General features: G+C 52.0%; 1 protein-coding gene across 1 annotated transcript in view; it reads right to left on the bottom strand.

Annotated features, from left to right (window-relative positions):
• Positions 1 to 12,666: 12,666 nt before the first annotated feature.
• LOC133627209 (CMT1A duplicated region transcript 4 protein homolog) overlaps positions 12,667 to 24,598 on the bottom strand; it is a 36,257-nt gene continuing 24,325 nt past the window's right edge. The window contains exon 5 of the mRNA XM_062011129.1: positions 12,667 to 13,037. Coding sequence (XP_061867113.1) covers positions 12,667 to 13,037 — 371 coding nt within the window. The remainder of the gene's footprint in view (positions 13,038 to 24,598) is intronic.

Genomic DNA, 24,598 nt, shown 5'->3' with positions numbered 1-24,598 from the left:
GGAACCCCTGGTTTGCCACAAAGGAAGGGAGCAGGTGGCACAACCCCATCTAAGTCACCTCAGTCAAACTACCAAAAAATTACACACAGAATCCCAAGGGCTGGAAGGGACCTGCAAAGCTCATCCAGTGCAACCCCCTGCCAGAGCAGCACCACCTAGAGCAGGGCACACAGGGACTCATCCAGCTGGGTTGGAATGTCCCCAGAGAAGGAGCCTCCACAGCCCATCTGGGCAGCCCCTGCCAGTGCTCCCTCACCTCAACAGGGAACAAGTTTGTCCTTGTGTTTCTTTGGAACCTCTTCTGTTCCAGCTTGTGCCCGTTGCCCCTTGTCCTATCATTGGCCATCACTGAGCACAGCCTGGCTCCATCCTCCTGACACACACCTTTTATGGATTTGTAAACATTAGTGAGGTCACCCCTCAGTCTGCTCCAAGATGAAGAGCCCCAGCTCCCTCAGCCTTTCATCAGAAGGGAGATGCTCCACTCCATCATCTTTGTCCTAAAAGCTGCACCCAGCATGACTCCAACTTCTCACCAGCCATAAAAACAGAGGAACCAAGAGAAACCAAGAGAAACGTTAGAAAACACACAGTAGCTTTGTCTGGGAGCTTGCAGAGGGTCCTTCTGCTCAGTGTGAGGCACCCATAGACCCGGGAAGACCTCCATCCCCCAGAAAAGCTGCGTCAGCCCCAGGGGATGGGGAAGGAGGGAGGTGGCTGGCCTGGAATGCCAGCAATGCAGCCATTGCAGACTTGGAGGACTGTGCTGCTGCAGGGAGGGGAAGGAGGAGTTTTCCAGGGGAAAAAAAAAAATGCTTATTCATCACCAGAACTACTTTGGAAATGTTCCAAAACCCATCTGTTTGAAGAAGTGAAACTTCTCCCTCAGCACATCCCTCCTCTGACATAACTCTGAAGAAGGGTTTCTCCTCCCTGAAGGAGGTGGGACCAGAGGCAGGAGTTCACTGTGGATTGTCCCTCCCAGAGCTCCCTCCCTACTTCTTGGCTCTGCTTCTTTCTTAGAAAACTTGTACCAGTCTCAGCCTGTCCTGCTGCAGGAAAAGAAACTGATTTGTCACAAAATGCTATCTTTGGGAAATATCTTCTCCCACATAGTCCCAGCTCCCTCTTCTGGGGTGAGGTGCCCAAGGGCCACAGCACAAAGGGCATCTTAGCACCTGGAACTGCCACCAAGTTGCTCCCAGGAGTGCCACCAGCACCTGCAGAGCTGTGGCAGCTTGAGCAGTCTTGGGCATACCTCAGGGTGGTGGGATGGAGGGATCTGTATGAAAAGAGAAGGAGTGAAAGACTGTGTGGGAAAGCAGCAAGAAACTGCAGGAGAGAGAACTCAGGGATGTGTCCAGGCAGTGTTAGGGACAGCCCAGAGAGCCCCTGGCTGTACTCCTGCCTGAAGCAACAGGGGTGCACGTGGGAGAAACTGAGGCTTGTAGGAGCAGCTGAGCTCCTTCAATGAATTTAATCCTAGTTTTATGTATCACAATCCTTGACAGGTATTGCTCCAAAGTACCAAACTCCCTACGAGATCTCCTTGTCCCGCTGACTAGAAGCTCTGCAGGGTCTGCTCCGAGCAGGATGCACATTTCCATGCCAAGCTACAGCCAAAGCCCTTTGCAGAATGGCACATCCTATGCTGGATTCTGGAAGCACTGCCCCTAACAATCAAGGGAAGCAATAACCTCCACTCCCCTGGGAGCAATGAGACCTCTGCTTGCTCACACTTGCCAGGGGAACAGCCCTTCCCTGTCCCAGCGCTGTTCACAAGAGTATGGGCAGCAGGGACAGGGAGGTTCTGCTCCCCTTGAAACTCTGCCCTGGTGAGGCCTCATCTGGAGTCCTGTGTCCAGTGCTGAGCTCCTTATCTCAAGAGGGACAGGGAACTGCTGGAGAGAGGCCAGTGCAGGGCTACCAAGGTGATCAGGGGAAGGAACATGTGTGAGGAGGAAAGGCTGCGGGCCCTGGGGCTGCTCAGCCTGGAAGAGGCTGAGAGGGGATCTCCTCAACACTTACAAGTATTTAAAAGGGGTGTGCCAAGAGGAGATGGGGTGACACTTTTCTCTGTAGTGTCCAGTGACAGGACAAGGGGTAATGGGCAGAAATTGAAGCAAAAAAGCTCCACTTCAACATAAGGAAAAACTACTTTGCTGTCAGGGTGAGGGAGCCCTGGTCCAGGCTGCCCAGGGAGGGTGTGGAGGCTCCTTCTTGGGAGGTTTCCAAACCCACCTGGACACGTTCCTGTGCCCCTGATGGAGGGGAACCTGCTGTAGCAGGGGCTGGAGCAGCTTTGCAGGGCCCTGCCCTGCCCACCCCACCATTCTGGGATGCTGTGATTCTGTAAGGCCACAACTGCTGTCACTGGGTCTCGAGGTCACCACTGCAACAAACCTCCTCTAACTCCTGAATCACCTTACAGGCTCTCACCCTGTCATTTCCTCATTGTTCAACTATCAGATCCTCCACAGGGGAGAGTTTCAGGGGAAAGTGCTGACACACACCCACACAGCCCCACCAAAACCGCTCAGTTTCTCAGCAGCACCTCTCCCTGCACCCTTCGCTTCACTGGAGCAGGGGCAGAGAATCTGTGTTTATCCATCAGAGAGTGAATCAGCAAGGCTAGGGCCCTGCTCACTGTGCATCAGCTCTCCATGGGGCAAGATAGCTTTTGTCATTGCACTTTGCTGTTAATCCAGCCAAAGGAGTCTGGCCAGTAGCCCAGAAAGGCTGTGGTGGACACAGAGACTTTCTGTTCCCTGAGCACATTCTCATGTCCACCACGCTGAGCTCCCCACAGCCCTGCTAACAGCCTCTGCTAACAGCAGACCCCACTTCCAGCTCAGAGAGATCAATGAGAATTTAATTACTAGAGCATCTTCCAGGAACTGTGCTGCTGGATGAATGCACAGTTAGATGGAAAACAGAGAGGAGACATGGTGAGCATCAGAGCAGAGCATGCCTTGGCTGTCACCCACCTTTAAAGCACCCCCAAGTCAGGTACAACCCCTTTGAGAGAAGAAATTCTCTGCCTAGGTGACTGCCAGCTGTGATTGCTGCTGCCCCTGGCTGCCAGCAGTTCAGACTCACACAGTTCATCACCTTGGTGTGGAGACAGAAAGAGATTTAGCACCCAGGGTCTGCTAAAAGCAGGGCTGGCAGCTCCCCAGCAGTCAGCACCGTGTTTCGATGCATTTACTGAGCTTGTTGGGCAGGGCTGGCGGTCGAGAGTAGCAGCATCTGTTCCCTTTACCCCTCTCGCCATGCCTTCAGATAGCAACTTCTAAGAAGGGCCTGGGTGTCTTGCTACCTCTGCTGAGCTTTGCAAGCAACATTTTCTACTTTTAAAGCTTTTCATAAACTCTTAGAAATCCAACATAGTCAAACAAGCAAGAACAGTCTAAAGAGAGGACCACGAAGGGACAAAGCACCTTGCACAGACATGAGATGTGAGAAGCTCTTTTCTGCTCTGCAGCACCGAGTGTAGGATGCAACAGACAGACACATGACTTAGAAACTCCCCAGTCTCCTGGCTGCCCCGAGCTGACAACGTTGCTGTGGGTGGCTGGAATGCCATCTATCTCCTGAGGCTGCTGAAAGGGAGCTCAGGATGCCAGCACTGAGGGGGGAAATCTTTTGACCCCAGAGGAGCTGCAGTAGAGTGGCCTTCCACATACCCCATCAAGGTCTGCAAACAACCACCTCTCCCCAGAGAAGGAGTCCTGCAAGAGTTGTCAGCTCTGACTACAAATCAAAACACTTTGCCCAGCTGCTGCCTTTTTTGCATCCTCCACCACAGCTTTGGCATCTCATTGGCTTTTAAGGAGTTACCTTTGGAGAGCAACAGGTCTGATTCAGGCTCCTGCTGACTCTGAAGAGTAATTTGTGATACATGGAGAGGACTGTGGGCTAATCTGTAACTGCCAGCTCTTCCTCCTGCAGCCCTTGCTAGTCCCTGGCACAGGGTCAGTGCAGTCAAGCAGAGAGGATCAAGGCAAATGAGGAGAGATCAAACTGCTGTTCCCAGAAGGGCAATTGGTCCCACCTCTGTAGACAAGGACCAAGTGATCTGCTGGCCACCTCCTCCTCACTGCTGGGGTTTCAAACTCCAAACTTCATCAGCAGTTTCAAGCTGCAGCAGGGAGTGACTGGTACCTCCTCAGCTGTGGCAGACCCACCAGCACATCCCATCTCAGAGGAGACCAAATCAGTCTGTTCAGCTCTGGCTTTGCCACTCCAGCAGAGCCCATCCTCTGCACCCCTGGCAGAGCAAACATCACCCCTGCTGTGAGAGGGAGGGACCATGGGGTGGGCAGACCTTGCTGCAGCTCTGCCTTCCACAGCACCTGTGTGCTCCTCCAAGCAAAGTTTGCCACCAATCTCCAGCTGAACCTGCTCACACATTCCTCTGATCATCACTACTGGAAAACAAAAAGCAATTGTACCAGACTGGGAGCTTTCCCTGAGGCAAAGGCTGCAGCCCTGGAAGAGGCTCAGAGCCTGTGCTCCTTCAGCAAAACAGATACCTGCCTTTTCTAGGGAAGGCATTGCTTATTTTCAGTGCCATTCTTCCTGAACAGATAATGCAGTCTGTCAGACCAGCACAGCTACAGGTCTAGGAGGAGATCCAGCTCTCCTTCCTCAAGCTCATTGGTAGGGCATCTTTATCTATTTAAAAACTGCAAATCTGTGGTCAAGACCAAACCAAAATCAGTTTGTGGTTTTCAGATTTCCATCAGGAAACTGTGACACCTTTAACCATCTGTAACACTGTAACATCTGTAACCATCTACTGTGCATAGAGAAGTGTTTAAAGCATCTAACAGTTGCATTTAACCAGCAAGAAACTTCCATTACGAGAAAAGTGGAAAAATCCGTTGTGCAACCCAAACTGCACACTCAGAATTCCCACAGCAGGACTAAGGATAGGCTCGAAGAAGTAGATGCCATCCACTGAAGGCAGGGGCTAATGGCAGCTGTCCATGGAGACAGTGAGAATGAGGTGTAGGGACTCACCCCCACATTTCAGACAGGGAAACCTCATCCAGCCTTTAAGCTTTGCTCCCATCTCCCTGAGCTTAGAAGCAGCTCAGCTGAAAGATGGAGATAGGGAGGACTATAGGATAGGATAAGGTTCATCCAGATGAGCCTTCAACCCACATACAAGCAGAAGCATCACAGACTTCCCAAATGGTGGGGGCTGGAAGGGCCCTGCAGAGCTGCTCCAGCCCCAGCCCCTGCTACAGCAGGTTCCCCTGGCTCAGGGGGCACAGGAACGTGCCCAGCTGGGGTTGGAAACCTCCTGAGAAGGAGCCTCCACACCCTCCCTGGGCAGCCTGGGCCAGGGCTCCCTCACCTCAGCACCAAAGGAGTTTCTCCTCCTGCTCCTGGGGCACTGCCTGTGTGCCAGCCTGTGCCTGTTACCCCTTGTCCTGCCACTGGGCACCACAGAACAAAGCATCACCTCATCCTCCTGACATCCACCCTTTAGGTACTTATCAGTGTTAATAAGGTCACCTCTCAGGCTTTTCTTGTCTCTCCTAGGCTCAACAGCTCCATGTCTTGCAGCTCTTCCTCATAAGAAACAGCAAAGTCCCTGTGAAAGTATTGGTTCCACGGCAGCAGGGAGGTTTTAGAGGTGCAACTGCCTTTCCAAGCTGCCCCTGTGTACCCACAGACTGCAAACAACCTCTCAGAGGCTTTTCCTGCACCCACAGCTCAGTGCAGAGCTCCAGCCTGGGCCATTCAGCACATCCAAACAGGGCTGGCATACCAAAGCATTGCAGGCTTGGCCTTGGCACCCACAGGCGAGGAACCCAGAGGCCACGGGTGCCACCTCGCACGGGGCAGGGGCACAGGAGTGGGAAGGCAGCGTGGATCTGGGGCTGCCCCAGGAGGTGGCTCAGGGCTGGGCAGTGTGACACAGGCCACGGAGATGGAGGTTGCTGCTCAGAGACAGCAATGAAGTTTGATTAAAACCAGTTTGAGGGCAGATGGAGATCTCTGGCAGGGTTTTGGAGGCACACCCTTGTCACGCTGAGTATGACAAAGCCTGCCACGCTCCATGCCTTTGGCTCATCAGGATTATTTCTCCTGCCTTTAAGTCTCTAAGGTGCAAAAGTTAACCTCCCCCAAGGATCCCAGGAGGCTGATCCACCTGCAGCCACTCTCACATCATCAAGACATCAGCAGCCCCACCTTTCAGCCCACACAAAGACCTGGGAGTTGCATTCCCACAGAAGTCAGCCTTGACCCTGTCCCAGGCTGCTAAAGCTGCTATTCAAAGTACCACAATAGGTCCAAACATATAAGCCCCAGCCACTCCAGTGAGCATCACTCCAGGGCACCATCTCTGCAGCTCAGATGGCGATGAAGAGCGTTGCCAAAGCAACCAGCACTTCTTGCCCAGTGGCAGCAGGACAGTCTTCTTGAAACACAGAGTTCACACCGTTTTTGAAGAGCCTTTGGAAAACATCTTCACCTGCCACCCACAGCTGACCACACATTCCTGTTGCAACAGGAAAATGGTAGCTGGAAAGCTTTAACACCACATGACATTAACTCCTTGCAAGCACCTTGAGGGGTGGTTCAGGGAGCACCGCTGTGGGACAGCACCTGGAACAATCTCAGAGCACTTTCAACTGTGTGTTAAAGGCCATTATCCAAATTCCAGAGATTGGGGAAATGGAGGCTGTGTGAAACAGAGCCATGTGGACCTTCCCCACCCAGCAACAAAGGGATCTGACACAACCACCTGATCACAGCCCTCATTATGCTTTAGAGTCAATCACAAAATGCAGGCTTGGACTCCAGCATGCTGCATCTCACCCTGGAGAGGAGTCAGAAGAGCTTGCTGCAAGGGATCCAGCTCCCAAGCACCCCGAGAGCTTTGCAGGTGCTTCATGCCTGGACTGGAAAACACTTCCAGCCCTGTGGTGTGGCCTGAGAAGCAAGAAGCTCCCACTGCAAGAAGGTCAAAGCCACTTAGAGCAGTCCTGAGGCTGAGAGTGAGGGTCTGGGGGTAATGTGCTGTGTTGCAGCTGGTAGTGGATTCACAAAGAGCTTGTGTTTACACACTAAGCTATAAATATTCCTTTTTGAAAAGGCATTAACTGGAAAAATGTCTAAATGTCTATTTTTGCCACCTCTGCTTCACCCACTTGAAACATTGACATCATACCAGGCTCCTACTGAGACAGAGCTGCTCCCCAGGCCCACAGCAGCACAACTGCCCCCAGCTAACTGCTGGGGAAAGGGAAAAAAGCATCTTTGTAGCCTGGCAGGACAGCAAGGCTTGGGGAGGGGACATTCCTGCATGGAAATGGCAGGGATTCCACTGCTCTTTGACTCCAACAAAGATGACTGAGCAAAGCCCAAGTCTTGGATGTCACAGCCTTGCCTGAGCTCACCCAAGGTCTGATGATACTCCCAGAAGCTTCCAGCTGCCCAGGTTCATCCCAACCAGCCAAACAGCACACAGTTCTCCCTGATCTCCCTCTGGATTTTACACAACCCCACCACCTCCAGCTGCCTCTAAGGAGTGTTAGTGGGCAGCAAATCAAACACGAGCCAGGAGCGTGCCCTCGTGGGCAAGAAGCCAATGGCACCCTGGGGCATCAAAAAGAGTGTGGGCAGCAGGGCAAGGGAGGTTCTGCTCCCCTTGAAACTCTGCCCTGGTGAGGCCTCATCTGAAGTCCTGTGTCCAGTTCTGGGCTCCCCAGCTCCAGAGGGACAGGGAACTGCTGGAGAGAGGCCAGTGCAGGGACACCAAGGTGATCAGGGGACTGGAGCATCTTCCATACACGGAAAGGCTGTGGGACCTGGGGCTGTTCAGCCTGGAGATGAGAGGGGCCCTTATCACAATGCTGATCAGTCCCTAAAGGATGGGTGTGGAGAGGATGGGGCCAGTGTTTGTTGTGTGGTGGCCAGTGACAGGACAAGGGGTAACAGGCACAGGCTGGAGCACAGGAAGCTCCAGTGGCACGGGAGGAGAAAGTCCTTTGGTGCTGGGGTGAGGGAGCCCTGGCCCAGGCTGCCCAGGGAGGGTGTGGAGGCTCCTTCTCAGGAGGTTCCCAAACCCACCTGGACACGTTGCTGTGCCCCTGATGGAGGGGAACCTGCTTTAGCAGGGATTGGGCTGAATGAGCTCTGTAGGGCCCTTCCAGCCCCACCGTGCTGGGATTCTGTTGGTGAACTCTGTTCTCCAGACATGCATCTGCTGGGGCTGAAACCACTAAAGCAGCAGTGCCCTGGGCCCTGCCCTTGGTCACAGCTGGGCATCCCAGAGCTGGGTAGGCAGACGTTTGCTGCGAAGTGCATGTAAGGTGCTGTGGCAGAGCATCAGCATGATGTTGTATGGGGCACAGGGGAACTGTGGGGAGCTGAAGACAGGAGGAGATGAAAGGCATCTTTTGGGGAGTGCTTTGGAATCAACCCCCCCTTCATCTGTCAACAGCTGTAGCAGCACCTACTCAGTTACTGTAACATACAACGGGGGGCCCAGAGCTAATTGCAGCTCTAAATGACTTTTATTATGTTGTGGTTGCTCCTTGCCTGCTGTATTGAAACCAGATGCTAGGTTATTAGGTAGACAGAAGCCAGGTGCTGACTGCCTTGTTTAAGCAAAATAGGAGCTGATTTCCTGCAGGAGTGAGCATGGTCATATATATGCCAGCACCTAAGAATGGGACAAGAAGACTGGGGACAATAGTGGATATTGTAGCTCAGGGACCCCTGGGGTGGCTTTTAGAAGTGCTTTGGGGCTTGGCTGGTGGACTGACTGGATGCAAAGCTGCTGAGGGTGTTCTGGGCCAGTTACTGTGCTGCAGGTTACCTGAGCACATCATAGACATTTAGAACAGTATCTCTGGCTAGGCTGCCTGACCTGCAAAAGGCACAAGGATCTGACAGCATGGCACAAAGGCAACAACCCTTCAGCAGCACCAAGGATTTTATTGATGCCAGTGGGGAGCACAAGCCTAAACACAGAAGTACTGTTCTGTGAGTTTGCAGCTCTGGAGAGGTCCCATTTATCCTCAGTGACAGCAACAGGAGAGCCAAAATCTCACATAGAATGAAGTTACTGAAAAAACCTCATTTTAAGAATTACCAAACACAGCAGGTTTGGGGTTGGGGTTTTTTTCCCCCTACAAGTGCTTTTTACAACAGGTTTTGCCTGTTTCCATTTTTCTCTCATTCATTCTGGAGAAGCAGCACTTCAACCTTCCCTGAGGAGATGATGCATTCTCAATGATTTTTAATGATAAAATCATTTCATTCCTCGAGTCTTTTACATCTCTGGCCACAGAAAGCTGTAACTGCCAGGACATTGTCAAGGCAGCTTTAACACACCTGAACTCCAACTGCACATCACTGTCCCAGCTGCAGAGAACATAAAAATACCTCATGTATCCAGTGAGGAAAAGAGGAGCAAAAAGAGCAGCCCTGAGAGCCACCACTAGCCCTTGGAGCTCTCTGGGGGTGATTTTAGCCCTTTTCTATTCTGTTTCTCACCACAGAAGTGCCTATAAATGACAGCCCTTCCACCTGCAGAATGAGGAGGCCACTCCCCAAGGGAGGAGGTGTGATACCAAAAGTGGTATAACAGAGGCATGAACAAGATCCCATCTTGATGCCATCACCTCCCTTACAGATGATCAGAATCTTTTTGGTTGAAAAAACTCTTTAAGTCCATCAAGTCTCAGCCCTGCCCTCACCCAGCCCAGCCCAGCACTGACCCCTGGCCCTCAGCACCACGGCTTTGGGATCCCTCCAGGGCTGGGCACTCCCCCAGCTCCCTGGGCAGCCTGGCACAGGGGCTGACACCCCTCTCAGGGAAACAGTTCTGCCTCAGCTCCAATCTCAACATCTCCTGGGGCAACTTGAGGCTGTTTTCTCTTGTCCTGTCACTCATTACTTGGGAGCAGAGACTAACCCCCAGCTCCCTGCAGCCTCCTGTCAGGGAGTGTCAGAGGGCTCCTGTCTGCCCTCAGCCTCCTCTTCTCCAGGCTCAACACCCCCATTCCCTCAGCCCCTCCCCAGCCCCTTGTGCTCCAGCCCCTTCCCCAGCTCTGTGCCCGGCTCTGGCCACGCTGCAGCCCCTCAGTGTCCCTGTGGCAGTGAGTGAGGGGCCCAGCACTGACACAGCCCTGGAGCTGCAGCCTCCCCAGGGCCCAGCACAGGGGACAGTCCCTGCCCTGCTCCTGCTGTCACCCCACTGCTGATCCCAGCCAGGCTGCCCTTTGCTTCTTGCCCCCCTGGGCATGGCACCTCTGCAGAAGAGGCTGAGTGCCAAGGTGGTGCAGAGGGACAGGGCCCACAGCCCTCAGAACCACCATGAGGACACACAGCCCTCGCCGGGTCTCCCAGCCACTTCTGTAGCCATTGCATCAGGAAGGAGGCAAGTGCATGACATGCCCATTGCTCTTTGCCAGGATCCCTCAGAGCAAACAGAAAAATCAGAGGCAAGAGGTTCATTTACTTGCCAGCTGGGTGGCCTGTGCCCAAAGACACATGTTGGCAGGCAGGACACCGATACACATATTGCTGGTGACATTCTGCACCTGCAGCTGGGCACGAGGGGTGCTGGGCACCTGGGGCTCCAAACAGGGCAGGGAACAGGTTCCTTTATACATCCATTGAAAGCAGACATTTCTCTCTCTTTGTGGCATTTTCTAATTCTCTACACTTCTTTCCCTGCAGCATCCCAGCACTGCTTCCCAAAGCATTCTGCTGCCACGTGGCACTGCTGCCATCGCAGCCAACAATCACACCAGCTGACAGCAGCAGTTGGGAACCACACACCAGATGCAGCAGCAAACACTCCTCATGATTAGACAAGTTGTTTAAAACTTCAGCAAAGCTTTCCAGGGCAAACAGCTTCCTCAGACAAGTTTTAAACAACGTCATTTCTAATTTCACAATATTTGTTTCACCTTCATGGGGAAAAGCTTGGAATGATTCATGGAATGCTGAGGTGACACCAGCTCAGCCTCTGCAGAAGCACAGTGTGAAACCAGAGGGATAAGCCCTGCAGGAAGGATTGTCTTTTGCTGTCTTCATGACAAAAATTCCTAATCATATCTGCCAGAGTTAGGAACTGAAGGGAAACACGAGGTCACATCCCTCACAGAACCTTGCCAGTAGGACACCCCAGGGACACAGGGCTAAAGCAGACACCCCTCGTTCCACCTCTGCAGAGAGTCCTGCTCCCTCTTAGGTGTGTTCCTTACCCATGCTCTTGCTGGAGGTGTGCAGCCTGGTACTATCTCTGAGCAGCACTTTGCCAAATTAGAACCCCACCTAAAAGTGGGCCGTTTGTAGCAGAGATGGACACACCACCAGAAGTGCCAGTCAGCTCCATTGCACAAGTTGATAGCGACAGGAGAAGGAGTGATGGTGTTAAACTGAAAGAGGGAAGAGTCAGAGGAGATTTGGAAGAAGTTCTTGCCTGTGAGGGTGCTGAGGCCCTGGCACAGGCTGCCCAGAGAGGCTGTGGCTGCCTCATCCCTGGAAGTGTTCTGGGGCAGGCTGCATGGGACTGGGAGCAACCTGGGCTAGTGGGAGGTGTCCCTGCCCATGGGAGAGGGTTGGAATCAGATGATCTTTAAGGTCTCTTCAAACTCAAACCATCCTGTGATTTTAAATTGGAAGGTCTTAATGAAGGAGGGTGGCTGCAGAGATGGTACTAGAAACCTGCATCCTCCCTGTCAGACAATAATGAGGTGATGCCTTTGAAATGGGTTTTTAAAAACCTGGCAACATGCCTCAGCCCGGAGGGTTTTGCTGGCATGCACGGGGCACCCAAACCACATGCTTCCAGTACCACCTAAGATTGAAGGGCTTGCTAAAAATGCAGTAAAATAACCTGTCCCCAGCAACATTGACCTCAACATGTCTGCTCATCTGTGAAAGTGAGAGAGGAGCAGTAGCTCATCAGCCAGCTGGCTGACGAGTTTTGCTGCTGCACTGCTTTTCTTTCATGTGCTCAAAAGCAGCATATGCCTGATATATCCAAAGAGTCCAGTAAATACAACTTGAGCATACCTCACAGCCTAAGGACCAGCCAGGGGAAAAGGGATAAAAGTACAAGGGAATGCTCATTGTCAACTCCTCTCCCTTCCAACCCATTCTCCTTCAGCAACATACAGCTCTCCAAATAGAGGAGACTGATTCCCAGTGGCCCAACAGAGGTGGATGCAGATGCAGAGAATCCCCAGTGACTGTGACCCTCAGCCAACCCCCCAGGAGGGCTGCTGGCACTCAGCACCCATGCCAGCAGGGTCACAAGATGCAGGAGAGCAGAGAAGTGTGTCCTGTGTGTGAGCTGGGCTGCGTGGGCACACAGGCATCTGCATCTCTATACCCTGCCTCTGCTCTGCACCCCTTGGGGGGCATTTCTGAGCAGAGACACAGCAAACAGACAATGATGCATGTGAAGCAAGTTCACTAGGAAGAGGTGAGGGTTTTCTCCAGACCCAAGAGCAGAGCAGCACAACATGCAGCACACCATCAGCTTTTGTGCTTGCCTGCTTTCAGACAAATGGGGCTTTTAGGAAGAAAGTCAAACAGTCCCACATTATCTGCCTGTGTTGTTTAATGCACTCTGGGCAACACTTCAGAGCATCATCTCTTCTTTTGTTTCTAGCTGCAGACAGATCACTTCTTCTTGCTGGAACACACCAAAGAGCCACGTGGCAGCACAGACAGGGCATGTTTTCTTGCAAAAATAACCCTGTTGTACACACTGGGTGATGGCAACCTGCTCTCAGCCACAGACATTCCTGCAGAGTCCTTCCCAGCCCCGGGCGTGCTGCTGCCTCTGCTCAGCTCTGACAGCACTGGGCTTCCTTCATCAAACTCAGCTTCTGGAGGCTCCCTGTTGGGCTCCATCTCTGCTGGGCAGCAGGCTGCAGCCTTTTGCTGTTCATCCTGCTTGACGAGCATCCTGACCACGGGGGCTGTGTAGGTGACATAGGCAGGAGGCGGGTGCAGGCACTGGATGAGGTGCCCAGGCAGACCCACATTGGCTGAGGCCACCACACATCCTGGAAGCCAAGAAACAGACACTGTCAGAGCACAGCTAGTTATCTCCTGGGCTTTTTTCCCCTCTCTGGGGAGGGTTAGAAAGGATACCTTTGGTGACACCAAGGATGCTCTTTGGAGGCAAAGAGCACTGGGATCAGCGATGGCTTTGCAATCGCCCTGGAGGGCCAGCAGTGCCATACCAGGCAGCTACTCTGCACCAAGATTCAAATAACTCACACAAGAAATACAGATGATGCCCATAATTTCTAGCTTCAGTGCCTTTATTTCTATACCTGAGCAGAGGGTGTAAGTGCACTGCCAAGGAGGAGCTGCAGAAGGTCAGCATGACACAGAGAGGCACAGTGGGAAGGTAAAAAATGGGGGAGGAAAGAAAAGAAATCGGTTGTTCTCATTTCTGAGGCACTGACCAAGGGCCAATATAGCACACAGCAGGGCAAGGCTGCACTGGAGACCACTGCAGTCTCAGCTTCCACTCAAGGCCTGCACCTCAAACACAAGGTTGGTAGAAATGGCTGGAGGGAAGGATTAGTCTGAGCCCAGGTAGGGAGATATCTGTCCAAGGGAAACTCCCAGCAGGAAATCCAAAAAACACAACAAAGAAATCATGCAGAAAAAGAAGTTACATTCAAATAGATCTTGGAAAATGAGATCATCTGTATCAGTATTTTTAGACACAAAGGCCTTTCACAGAACCAACTTTTCACTTAGATATCATCAGTCCTGTGAGAGTTATTTAGCACAAAAGCACAGTTTTCCATCCCAAATATTTTACTTTTCACTAACTTTGCCTAATGCAAGAGTTAGTTACAGCTAGGGAGTCAAATGAGTAAAACGCAATCTTGCTTAGCACAAACAGTGAGGAAAAGATGGTAGGAAAGCCTTGCTGATAAAGGTCTGTTACTGTCAGAGCAATGAACTTCCATGCTACAGTATGCTTCCAACAGGTTTGTAGCAGCTCTCAACAGCAGCCTGAAGGCAAGAAGGGAAAGAACAACAGAAATGGAGCAACCATCCTGCAACTAGGCTTTTGTTTAAGATATCCATGCTTGAGAGTCTGAGAGTGCCCCACACATGGTGGGCTGATTCAGTTGCCCTCAAAACAGGCAAGGACAAGAAGTGGAGAGCAGCAGAGGCAGAGCACAGTCCTATTAAAGAGCAAGGCTGTTTGCATTACAGACATGGAAAGCCTGACCCACAAAATGATGCTAAATTTTATTCCATAGATGCTTCCCACATGAAGTAGAGGCCAACAAACACTTGCCACCTCCACAGTCCTGTTCACCCAACACCCCTGGAGGGCAGAGCAGCCCTCAGTTACCTCTCCCTAAGTTCAGCTGGGCCAGGAGCAGAGAGGAGGAAGGAGAAACTGCTTCAGGTGGGACCTACAACCCTGCCCCCATCACACACACCTCCCTGTTACTAAATCTGTCAGGTGTAGGTGGAAAGCCAGGTCCTCACCTGCCTCTTCCCTCTCCTCTCCTGCAGAGGGTCAGTCCTTTGTGACCAAACTATGCATATCAGAACAAACACAGCCTGGGGTTTGTTAGGGCTCCAGTATTTAACTGTGACACCCAGGGTCCTCTTTGGAAAAGTGTGCCAGCCCTGGGTCTGGAGGTGCAGAGACAGCTCTACAGGTGTCTCTCCCAAGGTCCCAGCACAAGCTCCTGGTGGAAGTTAACAACAAAAGGCTTGGAGCTCCAAGTTAAGAGTTTTAGAGAAATGAGAGCATTTAAAGAACCATGCTGCTGCAGATTGTCTTCCAATAAAGTTGTAGGGGCAGGAAGGGGGAGGAAAAGTGCATTTTCAGCAGCTTCTGCACCAAGCTGCATCCTGCAGGCTCCCAAGCCCGAGAACCTGCCCCACAGCCACTCTCTGTGCCCAGCTGGTGCCAGACAGGCTCTGGGTGTGCAGAGCATCAGGAATTTGCTTTCCACAGGCCATACTGGAGCTCAGGCTGTGGGAGCAGGGCCAGGCTGAGCTCTGCCTCCCCCTGCACGGCCCCTCCTAACGCCCACTGCCAAGAGAGCGGCTTTGTGCCGTGTCCTGAGGGCACGCTGAGGTTCTGCTGCTTGCCTCTGCAGGAACCCTGCTCTCCAGAAACAACCATCCCCCTCTGCCCTGAGGGAACTGTCAGCAGATCCTGATGGGATGCCGCAGCCATAGCCCAGGGACAACCCCAGGAGGGTGCAGCCACAGCCCAGCAGCAGCATACAGGGACAATGGGAAGCTCGAGCTCTTCCCCAAGGTTATAAATAGAAACAGCCTGACATGTTTTCAGGGGGAAAAAAAAAAGGAAAATAAAGTTTCCATACCAAAAAAGTTTCCCTGCAATCATGTCTCTGCAGGTTACATCACTCTGTGCTGATGCTGAACACACACACACACACACACACACTCAGCTTTACCATCAGGAAAACACAAGCCAAAAAAAAGAGTCTTGGTTTAAATTACGAGCTTTCAGACAGTGGCACACTCTGTGCTTACACTAAGTGTTTATTTTGACAAGCTGAGATAGTCCATGTCTCTTCAAATGCCTGTTGTGACTCACTGTTGGGAGTTTTTAACCCTTGTCACTGGAGTGCTTTACAATGCAGTTTGTCAGGCTGATGTCTTGTAGGCCAAACCACTACAGGAGAGTTAAAAAAGCATCTTGTTAAAGGACAATTCAACACTTTTCCAAGTGTTTCTGATGACTGGGGAGTTCTGGATGAGCCTTCCCTCCAGCCAGCCAGGCACCCCCAGCCCTGCCAGAAGGATGCATGATAGGGAGCTTCTCCCAGCAAAGGACACGTGGGCACAACAGCATGTGAGAGACAGCACTGCGACCTGCTGGATACAACAGGAGGATCCAGCACCAAACACCACTGGGGAAGCACATAAAGAGCTGATGTGGAGCCCCTTTTGCTGCTTTTATAGGCTGTAGCTCAGGTCTTTGTACAATGAATAAACACAGCAAGCACAGCTCTGGCACTTGGCCACAGCACAGGGCTGAGTTGTGAATGTAATTCAGCAGGAACAAAGCCTATGGAAAGAACACCATGCACCCCAGAGACATGGAGAAACTTCCCTGCCTGTGCCCAGGCCAGCCCCAAAGAGCTGCCAGATGAGTGCCAGAGGGTCAAAGATGGGTGCCAGGGAGGGCCACAGCCAAAGCATCAGCACCAGCTCCTAACAAAGCAAACAGGCTCGGAGTGGGTGAGGGCCACACAGTAAGGAGACAACGAGCTCCTCCTGCATATAGCCATGAAACAACATGTGCTGCATCTGAGTCCCTCACCCTGACAATGGTGCAATGAAAACGCAGGGAGTGAGCACAACAAGGTGGTGGAATGGGGAAGGACAAGGGTTGTGGTGCTGAGATGTGGCCCCAGCCCATACCCCTCGCTTCCACAGCCTCTGCTTTCCTTGGAACATTTGAGTTTGCTGCAGCAAGACAGATGTTCCCAGTTCCTGATGGGAAGAGGATAGCTAAGCTCATAAGTTAGGGACAGGAGGAGGTGCACACACCAGGCATGTCTCCTCGTATTTCAGTGTTTGCCCAGTGTTAGTTTGATCCTGCAGAAATCTGCTGCTTCTGGGACATTCCTGTAGTCTGGGGGTTCAAAAGGGCCTTGGGCTCAGCTGTGTGGCTGAATTGCTACTGCATCATCCAGCAGAGCAATAAGGTGAGGACAAACAGCAGCGTGATGGACAGCAGTCCCAGTTGGGATATTTGATAAGGTGGGAACTTTTGGCAACAGGAAGAATCTTCCTGGGTAGTTCTGAGTGCAAAGAACCTCAGATAAGGCCACGAGATCTGCCTTCCCAGTGGCCCATGCTGGGGTGCTGAGACAGAGGCTAATGTAGATCCCAGATACTACTTCTCTGACCCTGTCTCCAGCCCTTCCCAAACCAGCAATGACTAGAGAAGCCCCATGGAGAGGAGACAAACATCACCCTGTCCACAGAGCTTCTCCTGCATTATGCTCCTGTGAAGGCCACCACAGAAGTGACTCTTCACACTTACACAACAGGAGAGCCAGATGCCACAGCAGCACTGGGAGCTGAGGCTGGGAATGGAAAGCACTGAAGACAAGATGCCAAGGGAAAGGCCAGAGCTGACAACATCTCAGAGCAAAATGAGATGGGATCATCAGCCACCATTTGTTATTTACAGCTTGTGCTTGGCTACTGGCCTGGAAGTGATTTCAGAGCCCTGGGAGAAAAGGCTCCACAACATCCCTGGGAATCCTCTAAGCATACCAGCTCCTTTGCTTCATGAGTGCCTGCCAGTAAGACCTGTCACCAGGATTGTCCTGGTCAAGGCTTTCCAGAGCAGAACTTCCCTCCCACGTCCTGCCATTGCCTCTGCAAACCCTGCCTGGGGTTTTGAAGCTATCCACATCAAGAGAGCTGCTCATGAGCTCCCCCAGTGGGAAGTGCTCCAAACACACTCCTCTCTCCTGCCCGTGTCAGCTCAGGATCTCAGCAGCACACACTGGGGAGCACCACAGTGGGATCTCCAGATCCCACCAGATTGCTGTCCAGTGACCAACCTGACGTAGCCTGATCATGCACTCTGAAACACAGCAGCCAGCTCAACTACAGCTCTGGCTGCCACACACCATCCAATGCAGCCAAGACAAAGCTGAGAATCACCTTCCCAGCCACACAGTCACCTGTAGACCAACCTCTGGGAAACTTGGCTCCTCGTGTAAGGCACCTGCAGCCAGGAGCACCAGGCCTTCCTCCCCCTCTCATCTCTGCCTCCAGCTCGTGTTCTTCACTATCTGCTCTCCCTGTCCATCCTTGACATGAGGTGCACTGCCAGAAGGCGCAGGCAGGGTGTGAGGCTCTCCAGCCACATCTCACCCTGCTCTTTTCTTGGGTCTCAGACCTGCTTGAATTCACCAGTTCCCTTTCCCTGGGACAAGTAGCCAATACCAAATATAAAGACAGACCATGACTGAAGCAGCAAGGTCAGATAACACCTAAAAAACACAAGTGAGGGCACCTCATCTGCTCAGATACAACCATCGAGCCAGCTTAGCCTTGCCTTACATTTGGGAGAGCTGAGAGCACCCAAGACTGAGAGCCAGGCCCCTTCAGCACACAGACTTTCTGGAAAGAATCAGTGTTGAACTTCATGGGCCTTTGCTGAAAGTGCCAGCCCTGGCATATGACTAAAAAGAAAAATCTCCCACCTGGAAGGTTTCCAGAGAAGGCCTGGAAGGATGGAATATCCAGAACAGGGCTGTGAAAACACCCTGTGTTAGCTTAACTTTTTCCTCCTGAAATAAAACTCATCCAACCCAAAAACCTCCCAGCTGACTCCCACCAGTGGGAGTGGTTTTGCAAATCCCATCCACAAAAGCATCAGTGATCACAATTTGATTATTTTTGCTTTGTACACTGTCCTCAATGGAACAGCATCAAAAGAGAAGAATTGAGGAACTTGACCCAACTCTCTTGAGCAAGGGGCGACCCCCAGCATCGCCCCCCCAGCCTGACAGCCTGTGCCCAGCTACACAGCACTGGGGTCTCTGGCTTGCTCATGGGATTGAGTGTGCTGAGCATCCCCTCAGGATGGGGGCCAAGTCACACCACCACTCTCCAAGGTGAGCAAAGACCTGCCCTCCTCCATGACAGATGCAGCTGATGTGGCTGGGCTTGCAAGGCAAGTGCAGATTCAGATCAGACTGCAGCTTCCTAAACCCATACCTGAGCAGAACTTCATCTTCATGGGAAGTGTAACTTATTGAAGGACAACCAGAGGTTTGAACACATGTACAGGCTGCGTTTTTTACAAGGATGCTGCTTTTACACTTGTGACCATTCTCCCTGGACATTCATTGTCTGGCAGGCCTTTGCAAACCCCTCTCAATGTTAAAACCTCTCCAGCCTACTCTGGAGAGTCAAGCCAGGTCACTGCACACAGGCACTATAGTCCTAATCTTTAGAAATCTTCTTAAAGTCTGAGATTCTGGTGAAGCTGAAGATCCAGAGATCCATCTCCATGCTTCTCCCTTGTCCATGGGCCACATAAATAGCTGCAGCTGTAACTCTTTTATATCCTTCAAGTTAGTGCAGAGGGAATTCACTGCACAGTGTCCTCTAGACCCTTTGGGTCAACTTGTGACCAATTATGAAAACCAAGAGTTGTCTCTGGGCTCAGCTCTGAGTGGGAGCTGCCAGAGTTCCAGCACCAGAACACAGGGTGGCAGAGGAAGACAGTGCCCAATGCCTTTCCCACAGCCATACAAGGGGTCACCACCTTCACCCACCACAAGCACCAAGAAGCAGCACTTCTGAGAGGCATATTTGCAAAAACATTCTGTCCAAAACTCAAGTCAAAAAGCCTCCTTTGTACACTGGGCATTACCACCTCCATCCAGCTCTGCTGGATCAGCAGCAGCCAGAGCAGAGACACAGTCCCACCCCAGGCACTCACCACCAGTTTGGCAACTCCAGCCTGCCCAGTCTAAGCAGGCTGTTACATCAGATTCATTTTGTTTGGCTGCCAGCACTTGGGAGGGGAGTTTAAAAGCCCCTTCCCTCTAACAATGACCCTTTTGAGATGCTGAGTGAAAAGGAGCAATAGCAGAACTTTAGCACAGAAGTCACCAACATGAATTGTGATTACTGAGAACCGGCACATGGGGCCAATTTAAAGCCAACCAAATGCTTCTGAGCCTCAAGACATTGACAGCCAAAGGTCCAAATCTCTCCCTAAGTGCATCCAGAAAAGCAGCACCAAATCCAGCCACTTCCACAGGCACAGAGGGAGATGGTGTTTGCAAGCAGAAGTAACATCACACAGTGAAAGGAAGCTTCTCTTGATTAAACAGAAGATTAAAACATAGCTCTGCTATTCAAACCCTTGGTCAATAAACATCTCCCTCATCATCTACAGCTCTCTACTGATAGTTCACAAGGGAGCTGGTAGCAGGGAAACAATCAAGTAACAGCCACTGCTTGTTTCAGTTTATTTGCTTCAACTATAGGTTGAAAGATACCATGCAATAAAAGGGAAAGTTATCCCCAGAGAAAGGAGGGAGGGTTGTCTTTATGAAGTCCTAAAGCACCCAGCACTTTGCTTCATCCTACAACTCATGTGAGCTTTAATTCTAAGCATTGCTGGCAGTGGGACAGGTTTCACACTCTAAATATAAGAGCGAGTCGCCTGAACAGCAGCCAAAGCTGTGGCTTGTACATCAGGTTGTTCTGATAGTGCCCAGAGCAAGTAGTAAAAGCAAACTGGGGAGAGGAGATGAAATTACATGCTGCAAAGATAGCTCTGTGAAATAATAAGCTTTTCTTTTGTCTTTAAAAGTTCACAGTAATTATAACTATTTCCCCTGTTCTTTCCTTTGTTTCGAGGCCGCCTCTGCTGACAGGCTGTGGGGCTCAGCCTTGGGCTCCCATTCACGGCTCTGGCCATGTGGTTGCATGCTGGGGCATGCTGGGCTGCAAGAGTTGACATCTCCAGAGCCTGGAGAGGGGAGAAGATGCAACACTTGGTTCACTCTGGAAACGGGAACCTGTGTGGCACATCCCTTCTGAACAGCCTGCAGGCAGATGTATTCCCAGAGCACAAGGCCAGTCCACAGGACACGAGTCAGGGGAAAGGTTCTTGTCTGCAGTAGGCTTGGGATGGAGATTACACCATCTTCCACTGACAGAGGACTTCTCATTTGAGCCAAACATTAATCTTCCTTACAGCCAGAGGCATACCACTGCAAACTGCTGACCTAAGCTGGGAAGACACCAGCAGCTGATGTACCTTCCTCCTCTTCCCCATATCCTGGGCTGGGGGACACCACGTCCATTCCTCCAAAAAAGCCAACAACCACCATTGGGTGTATCTTAATGCTGTATTTTACAGTCTTGGGTTAGCCTGCACTGCTGGCTAAGGACAGGGATTTCCTGCCTCCAAGGTTCCTGTCCAAAGGTCTTTAAATGTCTCAGTTGAAGCAACAGGAAGAGCAGTGAGTGCTACTTTGCCAGAAGGCAGCTTCAGGCACTACCAGTCCCGTACAACTCCACAGCAGTTCGCTCCCATCTTCAGCAGGATCTGAATTTGACCCTCAGCAAGACAGCAGATGGAATGGCAGTTGCAAGCCAAATAGCTGGGCACAAATAAAGCTGATGAAAGGATAAGAGCAACAAAACTACCCTTTATTCATTCATTCATCTGACTTTAGTGTCTGAAGTTCTCCATTAACTGCTTCTAAGCCAAACTCCTCCCCATACATGTGAATTGGCAAGCTGTGTGACAAGGATGGAAAGAGATGATCACAGGCTCTGAGAGGGCTGGAAGAGGTCAACAGAAGAGGCAGAAAAGGAGATTTGGAAAGTCAGAGTCCCCACAACAAACTCCAGGAAAGGGGAGAAACTTACCCTGGGTTCTAAGGCCACAGTGAAAAGCCAACAGAAGAACCAAATTGCTTGATAAGTGTTTTATTTCTGTCTGTCCCAGGACAGGCATGATCTAACAGCAGGTGGAACTGCCAAGTGCCCATCCACTGCCTCTGATGGCCTTTGGATCCACTGGAAATTGAACCACAGGGTAAACTGTGATGGCTCAAGAGCAGTTATCTGCCCCAGGCCAGGAGGTACTGTGCATCACCCCAAACACTTTCAAAGTGGTGCTGAGGGGAGGAGGTAAGGCAAGATGCTGTGGATCGCATCCCCTCCATCACCTCACCTCTCCAGAGCTGCTTGGCAAGCGTTGCCCTGGCCCCAGGAGCCACACTCACTCACCAGGACCAGCTTCCACTCCCAATAGTTCTGAAAGCCAACAGTGGAACGTGGAAGGCACAGACATGAGGGGTTCCACGTGGCAGCACTTGGCAGGTGCTGCCTCTCCCGAGTTCCAGGGGATATGTTTCACCCCAGCCTCGGGGATGGGTCAGCTTAGGGCTGAGAACAGGAACACGCAGCAGCACGTGTGCGGCGCAGCTGAAGGAGCAGCAGCCACAGCAGCGCCGCCAGCACCAGCCTTTGCAGCCAAGTCACTTCTACCCTGCAGGCACATTACAGCTGTTGTTCTGCTTCTAATTTTTCTCCTTCTAAAGGGGCAGGGAACATGAGAAAAAGGAAGTGGGCTCCAGAAGTCTTCAGTGTTACACCCAAGACGCTCCAGTGTGCAGTTGCAAACAGCAACTAAAATAGAAGGGGTGGTTCCTCAGCTGCTGCCATCTGTGCAATGCTATTCATCTGACAGTTACTTAAACCAGGGGAATATCTGACCCCAAAGCAGGCTGGCAAAGGCAGGATGAAATCCTGGGCCAGGCTGGTCTAGCCAGGGATAGTTCACCAGCCTGCCTGTGCTTCTGCTGGGGTCTGTAAGCACAAGTTTGCCCCCTGCCATCAGACCAGCAGCAGTCCCTTGAATTAAAAGCAGCTCCAACTGTTTATTTCCTTCCAAAGTCAGCTTTACTTAGCTTTCTTAGAATAAAATATTCTTGCTACTCTCTGGCCCACATCTGCCCCAGCTAGTCTTCATCTCTGCACCTGGACAGGCCTGGCCAGGAGGTGGATGAGATGGCTCATCCATCCCACAGCACCAAGCACAAGCAGCAGCCAGACCACATATATTCAGCAGAAAGTGCTTGTTGTGTGAAAACCCAGGGAGCCAAATAGTTGACATTAAGATTTCGAGGAGGCTGTGGGTCTAGGCTATTTCTTTCAGCCCTCACACAAAGGGATCTTTTTTTGTCTCTCTCTGAAACAGAAAGGATATTGAAGGGTCTGTGGAATTTCTGGACATTTTTCCCCTCAGAGATACGATGGCCCCACACTCGAGAGTGACAGAGGAAGCAGGATGCAAAGGACAAGATGTTCAGATGTGGCTCTGCACCCTTCTCCTGGCCCACTGAGGCCACAGTCGTTCCCCCTCCCCCAGACACTTTGCCCCCAAGAAGCTCTTACTATGCACAGGAGCAGCCCAGAGGTGCCCCAGCCCCATACAGCTGCACCCACAGCCAGAGGGGCTGCAAATACTGCAGGAAGCCATTTGCTGAACACATAACACACCCCCTTTTGCCAAAGGGACTGCAGCTCTCACACTGCTGACATCCCCAGTCTGCCACCTCACAGCCAGCTGAAAGACTATGGCCTGGACAGGGTCAGAATTCCTTGAATGGTGGGGATGAGTAGGGCCCTGCAGAGCTGCTCCAGCCCAATCCCTGCATCAGGGGCACAGGAACATGTCCAGGTGGGGTTGGAAACCTCCTGAGAAGGAGCCTCCACACCCTCCCTGGGCAGCCTGGGCCAGGGCTCCCTCACCTCAGCACCAAAGGACTTGCTCCTCTGTGCCACTGGAGCTGCCTGTGCTCCAGCCTGTGCCTGTTACCCCTTGTCCTGTCACTGGCCACCACACAACAAACAATGGCCCCATCCTCTCCACACCCACCCTTAAGGGACTGATGAGCATGGATAAGGGCCCCTCTCAGCCCTCTCATCTCCAGGCTGAACAGCCCCAGGGCTGCAGCCTTTGCTCCTCACACACATGTTCCATCCCCTCAGCATCTTGGTGTCCCTGCACTGGCCTCTCTGCAGCAGTTCCCTGTCCCTCTGGAGCTGGGGAGCCCAGAACTGGACCCAGGACTCCAGATGAGGCCTCACCAGGGCAGAGTGGGAGGAGAACCTCTCTCAACCTGCTGCCCACACTGGACTTGCTTTGGATTTCTCCCACACTGGTCTCCAGCCTCAGCCATCTCCAAGAAGGGCATTGAGCCCATGCCAGCCCATGCCAGCTTCCAGCCAGCCCAGGTCCTCCTCCATGCACATGCTTCTGTCCCAGCAGGACCAGGACATACACACTGCTGCCTCGTCAGTGCTGTTCCCACCAGGACCAAGGACACTTCAGCACATTCCTTCTGGGAGTTGTTCACAATACAGTTTTGCCCCAAAATGTTTCCTGCACCAGTGCCCACAGGGCTTGGACGAGTCCAGAAACAACTGGCCAAACACACAAGAAACGGGACAAGGCACCTACACGACACGGCAGAGCTTTCCTCCATCTCACTTGGGCAAAAGCACTGAGGCTTCTCCAACTTCATGGCTGTACCTGCTGCCTGACCCTCCATTAGGCTTTTGCCACCTCAAAGACTAAGAGTTTGGCACAGATTCCACAGCACTGCTCAACCTGAAGTCCTTGACACCCTCAAGGCACTTTCTGCCCATGGGTGATAGGAAGAGCTTGTTCTCTACAGGCAGCCAAACTGGAAAAGCTGGAAAGTAGTGAAGACAGACATCCATCACTGGCAAGAGTGCAAAGCCTCTGTGTAAGTAAAACACCAGAGAAGCCCAACCCTGACACAGCAGCCACTGTTTACAGGGTGAAACAACGGGACACGGTGCTGCTCCTGCTGTTTACAGGCATGTCCCCGTCTCACCCACTTGCCAGCACAGGATAAAACACAGACCTTCCAAGTTCATTTGGAGACCTGCCACATCTTCCCCTTCCTGCTCGTGTTTAGCACGTGGCCAGGGTGGTGAGGTTGTTTTAGGGTAGCCCTGGCACAACAGGCTGAAGACACACAGGAAACAGAGGCAG

The sequence above is a fragment of the Colius striatus genome, chromosome 18, assembly GCF_028858725.1.
Source record: "Colius striatus isolate bColStr4 chromosome 18, bColStr4.1.hap1, whole genome shotgun sequence".
NCBI classification, from domain to species: Eukaryota; Metazoa; Chordata; class Aves; order Coliiformes; family Coliidae; genus Colius; species Colius striatus.
Note: the sequence above shows the minus strand (reverse complement) of the source record. Positions and strands in the feature narration are given on the sequence as shown.